At 35.8% G+C, this 9,600-nt stretch overlaps 1 protein-coding gene across 1 annotated transcript in view; it reads right to left on the bottom strand.

Moving 5' to 3' along the window:
- Nucleotides 1–594: 594 nt before the first annotated feature.
- The window catches only part of LOC129755411 (ras-related protein Rap-2b-like), an 88,118-nt gene continuing 79,112 nt past the window's right edge, over nt 595–9,600 (bottom strand). Inside the window, exon 3 of the mRNA XM_055751899.1 lies at nt 595–1,552. Within this exon, the coding sequence (XP_055607874.1) occupies nt 1,223–1,552 (330 nt within the window). The 3' untranslated portion in view covers nt 595–1,222. The remainder of the gene's footprint in view (nt 1,553–9,600) is intronic.

The following is a 9,600-nucleotide window of genomic DNA, read 5'->3' as shown; positions in this document are numbered from 1 at the left end:
GTATGGAGTGTGGCAGAGTAGCTCTTTAGATTCGAAACCGTTGATCTTTTATTCATGAAACCATGCTGGTTTTCGGTTATTATTGGTTTAGCTGCTTTGTAAAATCTTTCGTAGATTACTGACTCAAAAACCATTGACAAGCAACAGAGGATCGAGATAAGTCTGTAGTTCTCCACGCTATGACTTTTCCCCGATTTGTGTATTGGTGTTATAGCTTATAAGCTATAAAAGCTAGGGAAAATATGTACCTTCGTTAAGTGACCGATTGAAGATCATTCACAGTGATTTCGCAATGCCCAATATAATAACGAAGGGATGCCATCTTGGCCTGGTCCTTCCGACGGATCGATAGTTTTGGATCTGTCATGCTAGGTTAGAAGCGGCAGAGGAATGTTGATGTCAAAGGTCAAGTATTTATTATGTTCACATTGAAGAGGCCATTCGTAAGAACGTACGGTTCTGTACACATTGGGCAACACTTTTTTCTTTTCCTCAACTCCGTGAAATCTTAACCCAATTCGCCAGAACTGAGGGGCTTTCTTTCCAAGGGATACGCTGCTTCCAAACATATAAGAATATAACATTTTATTTCAAGCTTCACTGGTTCATTTTCTTTTTTGGGTGTATAAGTTTCGTAAAAAATTTTAAGTTTTTTTTGTGGAACTTCGCCACTTTGTGTCATTTCAATTATTGTTTTGGTTTTTCCTCTTTCTCTAACCATATAAACGTCCAAGCATGTATAAGCTTCTGTCTTTAAATATCATAATAATTATCCTACAAACTTCGGAAACGACGGAAACGTTCAATATAAAAAACTTTGGAATTCATATGCAACCTGGGTTTTTCTCTTACTTTCCTGCTTCGAGTCTGGGCACTATCTTCTCATTTAAATATACAATGGGTCACACAGGTTTGTTGACATCGATAGTTGAAAAATCCGATAAAATTTCATAAGCTTCAAAAAGGAAAAAAACGTCTATGACGGCAAACCCAAGCATTACATACGGATGACTGTCAAACACCGAATAGACACCTAACAGAGATAGGTATATTTTGTAGTTTTCTTTTTCAATCAAAATATGTGCTTCTTTTGTTCCTTTAGGCAATTCCGCTATCCTTCGACTCAGAGTCGATAGCTTTAGAACCAACATCCTACGCCTTCGATCCCACAATAAATTCGATGTAGCAAAGTCAAACTGCAACTACTATTTAAGTATGGCTCCTATTGGATGGAGCAGGAGTGTCGTTTCAGGTAGAATTTGGCCCCGTGGGTCCGGTTTCCGTTTGGGGTCGTGTAGTTTGGGAGGGACTTCCTTCGCCGTCGGACGGCCGGGCTGAGGTTGTATTCGATGTTGGCCTGCCTTAGGAGTTGCTTGAAGACCGTCAGGATTCCTTCGTTGTTTTTGGCAGAACATTCGGCATAGCCGCAGCCCCATTCCAGACTCGCTTTGGCTTGCGCTAGTCGCAGGGAAACCTTCTGATACTCTTCCGGGATGTCGGATTTGTTGGCCACCACAACGATCGGGACACGAGCACCACGGGCAGCGACGATCTGGAAGAGGTTTAAAAAAGTGATGCTTTGTAATTTTTGTTTTTTTTTCGGATTAAAAAACCAATTTTTCTTGGGGCTTCATATAAAATTGTAAAATAAAAAATGTTAGAGAAATCAAAGGCATGTTTTAGTATTTAAAAAAAAAACAAATTTAATGGAATTCTTTATTCTGATCCTTTTTAACTTAAGCAGAGACCATATAAAAAGATTCGCATGCAGCCGATTCAATTTTGATAGTCAGTTAGATAATGCACACAAAGCCACACAGCGAACAATATTCGATTTTGAAGCCACCGGCTCTATGATTTATCAATCTTAATTCAGATTTTATAAGTTTTAGAGATGAAAAATTTCAATGAAATATAGTCCTATAGAGAAGAGTGGGGACACCTGATTTTATTTTTTGTTAACATCAAACCTTTTGTGGAAAATACTGAAACTTGTCGTCTTTGCCAGAAAAAAATATAGGGTTTCCCATTATGTCTAAGCCCGATTCAAAATGAACAGTTCAAACACAATTTAGGAGCAAATCTTTTTTCACTCTTATTTCCTCAATAGTCTTCTTTTAGAGTGAATCTACAAAAAATAGATTCCAGTCAAACGAAGGCCAGTGATCGAATGTTTTGATCGGAGACTGCTCATTAGCTTCAGCACAGACTGATTTGTGATGATTTTGACCACATCGTTCCAGTCCTTTGCGAAGTTTTCGATAGAATCTGCAGGCTTCACATGTTTTCTAAAATACGATTTGTTTCATGATTTTAATCGCCGTAATATTTTATGATTATAATTTTAATGACATGTGCGGCGGAATGAAAACAAGAGAGAGTTTATTTTATAGAAATTTGAAAGAAAGGCGGATAGACAGGCATTAGTGCGTCAATAGGAGAAAGCTTGATAGGTGTTGAAATTTTAGACTAGAGGGCATGTTGATGAAAAGCTCCCATGAATTGCTCCCGCCTTTGCTCTACACTAGCTAACTATACATGAAAAAATAACTCAGAAAGAGAATTCCCATGTATTTCGAGCCCAGTGGTTTGAGAGCGTGTTTTTTTACGTACACTTCAAACGAGCAAAAACGTAACAACACATGGGCAGTGATGTCAACCTTCCAGATTTTTTCTGGATCTTCCAGACATTTTGGACTTTAGCCAGACATTTTTTTTTAGGTTTCCAGACTTGCAAACTTTTGTCATTTCCTCCAGACATTTCCAGACTTTTGAGTTTTCACATGAATTTTCTGACAAAATTATCAAAATTCAAAATTTTCGTTGCAAAATGGCAGGAAATGATTTTAATTAGGAATTGAAGAGTGAGGAATGCCACATAGATGGTAGCAAAACAGGAAGTTAAGCATACAACGTAGTAACGCCAATACTACTACAATATTCTCAGGCATTGATAGCCCGAGCAGACTTTGATGCCTAAATCGATAGCAAACAGTAACCAAAATGAGCTTTCAATGCCAAAATGATAGCATAATATAGTCTCGCATTTTTTCCGATGGCACAATTAGGTTTCATTGAAGCATAAAATATCAAAAGATGATGCCGAACCAATACCTAAATAAGGCATTGAGACCAAAATGAAACCACTATTTGGTTTTGGCTTTTCCAAGGCAACAAATCGAGGCATCTTTAAGGTTTCATTAATTATTATTAATTATGATAGCCCGAGTAGAACCCGAACAACGAAAAAAAAAATATTAAACTGCCCGAGCAGACTTTGATGTCCAAATTGATAGAAAAAAGCTGTTAGCAAAATTTTATATAGGATTTTATCCGATAGTAAAACTAGGTATCAAGAAGCTATCATTGTTTTTCTTAAATTGAAAGCTGAGGAAAAAATTCTATTTTTTTGTGTCAAAAAACCACCGAGGAATGATTGGCATCATTGAGTTTTTTTTTCTTATAAAATTTGACATCAAAATGATAGCATAATTTGGTGTCCTAACGAAAGTTTTCCTTCAAATCAATAATAAAAAATATACTCTTTTCTCAAATCACAAAGATGATATATATATTCAATTACTAATTCAAACCTCCAAGCGGATGAAATGCACGCTTCCGACTTCTAACTCATATTTATGTACGAAAGGCTCAAACGTTTCAAAACGATAGTTCTGAGTTCTAAAGGGATCAAGGCTTCTTAAAGTTGAGTTCTTACATGCATGCTTAAAATTATGTTTTGTTTCTTTATAATGATCACAAATTAAACTATTTTAAAGATTTTAAGTAAGTTTAACAGGTTTGCTTGTTACATCAAACAAAGCATGTCTATAAATTCTAGAAAACAATTTTTGTTGATTTTATTTGGTACTGCCACGAATCTTAAACTATTACAACTATTTTAAAAAGTGCGCAGTTTTTTTTATACAAAAGTAAAAAAAAATGCTGCGGCGAATTCATTCTCATAACCTTTGTTAATTGGCGCCAGGAAAAGGTAATCAATTTTAAGTAAGAAACCATTTCTTAGTTTTCATCCATCGCCAAGATAAAAAAAAACCGGGATGTATCTTTTAAAAACAAAGAATAAAACTCTGTTTTAATCATGGGGATCCTTTGTTAGAATTTGACAACAATGTTTGGGGCCCAACTGCCCAAAACTTTTTGAACCCCAAACAAACCGGACATCAGGAACCCGAACTAAATGTCAAATGCTAGAGAAGTACGGTTGATGATACACTTACACAACAACCGTTCTGGTTCTACATAGGTTGAAATTTTGACTTTTTCAATTCTTTACTGCTTTGAGAGGAAAACATCGTAAACGTCTCTCCGGATGGATAGAAAAGAAGAAAAAGATTCTTGCTCGCAAGAAGAACCAGGTTTCCACCTCCTGGTTCTGATCCATGCGATTACCCGAATCGCAGCGAGTTTCACAAACGAATCGATTACGTTTTATAAACGTTATTTTAAGTATTTGATCGGAAGCGTGTACTAAATAAAACATCAACAAATCAGTTTTGTTTACATGTGCTGTCAGCTGTTTCAGTAACATTACTGAGAAACGTTCGTATGCGTGTTGTTTCCCAGTTCTCGAGAAGTGCTACGGTCAAACCGAGTGTCTACCAAATGTGCGGATTTGTCACCGTAAACATTAATCGTGGCCAGACCTTTTCATCGATACCGAAATCTTGGATCAGGTATGTTATTGTGGAATGAAAAAGTTTAAAAAATCATCATTCATCCACCTGTTTTTATTTGTCAATTAGCGCCGAATTCACCGGAAGTTTTGCAAGAAGCAGGATGTAAAAATCAGCAAGGGCAAGACAAGGGGATTAACAATTTCAGCTTAGAGGAAATCCCTAGGTGGTATCAATAATCGTTTTCATTCCCTTGAAACGGGTGGAAATTGTGGTGGTTCAGCCAAATCGAAGACGTTCCCAGCCGGGTTAATACCATAAAGTATGATGGGCCCTTGTTCATCTTTACGCATTCCAGTTAGATCCGTTGTTACCAATGAAGTTCACTGGCCATGTTTCATTTTTCAAAATCCGCTAAGCCTTTCCCCAATATAAGGGTAAGTTTTTGTAAACATTTACTAAGCAAAACCAAAAAAAAAAATCAACAGAAATTGCGTTAAATTTTCAATTTAATATTTTTTCAGGTTTTGACCACGAGCAAAACTGTAAAAAGATGCAACTGCTCTCGTTTATTCAGCTGAGCAATCCGGCCATTAGTTTCGTGAATCGTTAAACCTCGATCTGTATAACTACTCCGAAGCGAGTTGCTCCAGAAAATCCAAGACGAAGTTAATCAGAAAAAATATTTTGCTGCTTCATTGCTCGACAAGGTTTCAAGAAAAGAAAAAATTGGGAAAACGAAATAGGTATGTTTCTGACAGTTTTTCGTATTTTAAGAAAAAACATTTTTTTTTGTTATTTTTCCATCGCAGAAAGGGCCAAACCCCACGGAACCACAAGAACGGGACTAGAACGTTTATCGATAGTTCAACTGGGAGCTATTCCACTTGACGCAGTGGCAAGGAATATGCCAGTCGTCAGTACATCAGCGGAAAGGAAATCGTTCTGGCTGGCATCACAAAATGTTCAGATTGTATAAATCTTCAGGTTTTCCGAATCTTCTCATCGTAGTGGAGCATCTCGATCGGTTACACCCGCCAGCTGTATTCTGGTCACCCAACGAAACCATCTTCCATCGCAACACGAACATGAAGCACCCAACCTGTTTTGACCGATTGTTCGGATCGTGTTCTCGAGATATGGATTACCCCGAACATCTTCCCAGATTTTTTTTTATATCGAATGGGTTTACGCTGGATATTAAGTTTTACCAAAATATCACCGAATGTTATATTTTATGGATGCTATGTTTTTAAAGATTGCGTGTTTTAGGGATATTTATGATTTTTTTTATCAAAACATTTTCTAATCGTTCTTAGTTTTGTGAATTACAACACAATTGGAAAAACGGCATATTGTTTTATGTTAATGTTTGTAAAAACTATTATTTGGTAGATTTATTTATATCGAGCACACCAACGCATACTAGTGTTAAGATCATATTGTCAGAATGCAAACACTTTATGTAGATATGCTGGTTTTTAAGCTGATATAAAAAAATAAGCATTAAAACGAAGTAATTTTTTTTTTAATTAATTATTCAGAAAATCAAACTAATAAAAATGCAAAAACACTTCAGTCAGAAAACATCATCGGTGATTTTTTGGGGAAATCTGAAACTGCAGCAAATTTTACAATATCAAAAGAACAACTATCTGATTTATTTAGTATAACATTTCAAGTTTCTCATTTTTTTAAACATACTTCATCATTAGGGATTTCTGTCCACATTTCATCACAGCTTTAATATAGTACAGAATATAGCATTAAAATAAATATTATTTAATTATGAATATTAAATCGACATAAGAATTCATCATTCGTTGTTCACACGTTGCATAACTAAAGGCGACTCTGATTGTAGCCAAAGATATTCATCTCACTACCCGAGCATATTTTTCGGCGAAATTTGGTCTATTTTTGCTGCTTGCTTAGCAACGTGATGCAACATTTTGCTGAAATTTATACCTTAATTACACCTTGTTTTACAGCATAATGATATCAAATTTTGCTATTATTGGATAATTGAAAATTAATTTTCATCTTACCCCCCGAGCACAGTTTACGGAAAAATAATGCTTAAGTTTGCTATCATGCCCTGAATGTCAAATTTAGTTTAATTTTGTCGTGAAAAAAAGGGAGCACAGTGTCAAAATTTAAGTATCGTTTTCGACTGGAATAAAGCACAGCGATGACAAATTTGGCTTTCAATGAAAGCTTGTTTATTACTCGTATAGCCATGCTTTTGATAAAAATTTTGAAACCACAACGATGCCAAATTTTGGTAGTAAATTATACCTCAAAGTGGCATCATTGTGCACTCAAAACTCGTTTAGAAACGTTGGCCAAACAAGGCATCATTAAGGTTTCAGTGAAACCTACAGTTGGTATAATCGAGGTATCCATATATGAAAAGTGAGACCCAAATTTTGGCATTGTACCACCTTTATTCGGGCAAAATGATACCTCAATTTACTTTCAAGGCATGATAGCAAAATTAGGTATAATTTTGCCATAAAAGTCTGCTCGGGAGTGTATAGAATGTATGATTATTTTCAAGTAATGAGTGTTATTCCCTAGACTGAATATTGCGATATGGCGACCAAAAAAAAAATTAAAAGGGCATCACCGTTCGCTATCCAGACCTGTCCTCACTTTTCCAGACATTTTCCCAAAATCTTCCAGACATTTCTGAAAAACAGTTGGCATCACTGCCTATGGATCTACTGAGCTTTCCTTTTGCGAGAACAGTTCTAGCTCAGTAGGCTTTCTCCTATTGGCGCACTAATGCCTGTCTATCCGCCTTTCTTTCGAATTTCTATAAAATAAATTCTCTCTAGTTTTCATTCCGCCGCACATGCCATTAAAATAATAATCATAAAATAAGATTTCGAAAAGGTTCAAAAATTCAATAGGTCTTACTTGAAAACGATTAATCGGATTCATCTCCTTCAGTATGATCTGGACTTTGTTGGATTTGTGTCAAGCTATCGTGTCTTTTGAGTAGTGAACTGATGCCAAATCCGCCCGAAATAGTACTGGCTGATCATTAAAGTGCCCCAAATAACCCGACATTTGAAAAACTTATGGAATTTCGAGACATTTTGTTCGGGAGGAACATGAAAATCCAGTTTTTCATAAATAACTTTGGTCCACTTGAGCCGATATCTTTTGAAAACGGTTTTTATTAAAGCCTAAACTATGACAAATATTTCATCTGGAGACTTCATTATTAAGCTTAAAAAAATAGGGGTTTTTTAAGGGTAATATTCATCACTATTAATGAGAGACACTGCTTCGAACATTTTGTGCAGCATTAACAGTGATGAATATCACCCTAAAAAAGTTACCCCACTTTTGAAGCCTTAAAACTTTTTAATCATAAGTCGAATCGATAAGTAGTCTTGGGATGAAATATTTGTCATAGTTTAGGCTTTAAGAAAAACCATTTTCAAAAGATATCGGCTGAAAGGGACCTAAGTTTTTCATGAAGAACTGGATTTTAATGTTCCTCCTGAACAAAATGTCTCGGAATCCCATACAAACTGTAGGCTGATTGAGCGACCCCTTCGCGTGATCCGAACTGGCATAAGACCTTGTACTAGGCCTAGGATCAATTTAAGCCTGCAGCGAATAACATTTCACAAGCTTAAAATTTCTCATACAAATTTGGGGCAGTCAACTTTTTTTTTTTTAATATGTCTTTATTTGTATCAATTCATCATTACATTTATATTACATTATTACATTAAATTAGGTGTTCAGTTCAATGATGAACTGTCCAGAGCCCTATAGTTTATTAATCACTATAATTTATTAATTTGAATTAATTTTGCTGAGTGCAATCAAGTATTTTTATGTAGGAGAACATCCTGTAATGTCAAAAAATATTTTAAACTTACTACTAAAAACTAAAACTATCCTAAATTAAAACTAATTATAGAGAGAACGAATCTCTGCGATGGAAGACTGCATCGATTTGCCTCTGAAGTTGGAGATGATTTTGTTGGCCATCTCTTCGATCGATTCAATGCCCGCAATCCGATGAAGATCTTCGGTGCTGTGCCAAGGTGGAAGCCGCAAAATCATTTTCAGAACCTTGTTCTGAATCCTCTGGATGGCTTTTTTCCTCGTCGCGCAACAGCTAGACCAAATCGGAACTGCATACATTATCGCTGGTCGGAAAACCTGCTTATAAATAAGCATCTTATTCTTCAGGCACAGTCGGGATTTCCTGTTGATGAGAGAATAAAGAGATTTAGTGTATTTATTACATTTAGATTGAATATCTTCAATGTGATTTTTAAAAGTAAGATTCCGATCAAGTGTGAGTCCCAAGTACTTCACGTGATCAGACCATTCTAATGAAACCCCATTAAAAGTTATGGAATGATTTTCATTAGGTTTTAAAAATTGAGCTCTTGGCTTATGGGGAAATAAAATAAGTTGAGTTTTGGAAGCGTTAGGAGAAATTTTCCACATTTTCAAGTAATTCAAAAAGGAATTTAAATTTTGTTGCAATCTACTGCGTACCACCCGTAAATTTCGACCTTTGGCTGAAAGCAAAGTATCATCAGCAAATAATCTTCTACCTTTTCCTTCTGGTACATCAGGAAGATCAGAAGTAAAAATATTGTATAAGATTGGCCCAAGTATACTGCCCTGAGGGACCCCAGCTCTAATGGGTGTCCTTTCAGAGCATGAATTTTGATAGCTTACTTGTAAGGTTCGGCTAGTCAAATAATTTTGAATAATTTTGGTGAGATATACAGGAAAATCAAATCGAGCTAATTTAGCTACTAAACCTTTGTGCCAAACACTGTCAAAAGCTTTTTCAATATCTAGAAGAGCAACACCAGTTGAATAACCTTCAGATTTGCTAGCGTTAATCATATTAGTTACACTCAAGAGTTGATGTGTAGTAGAATGTCCATGACGAAAACCAAATTGTTCATCAGGGAAA

The sequence above is a fragment of the Uranotaenia lowii genome, chromosome 3 (genome assembly GCF_029784155.1).
Source record: "Uranotaenia lowii strain MFRU-FL chromosome 3, ASM2978415v1, whole genome shotgun sequence".
NCBI lineage: Eukaryota > Metazoa > Arthropoda > Insecta > Diptera > Culicidae > Uranotaenia > Uranotaenia lowii.
Note: the sequence above shows the minus strand (reverse complement) of the source record. Positions and strands in the feature narration are given on the sequence as shown.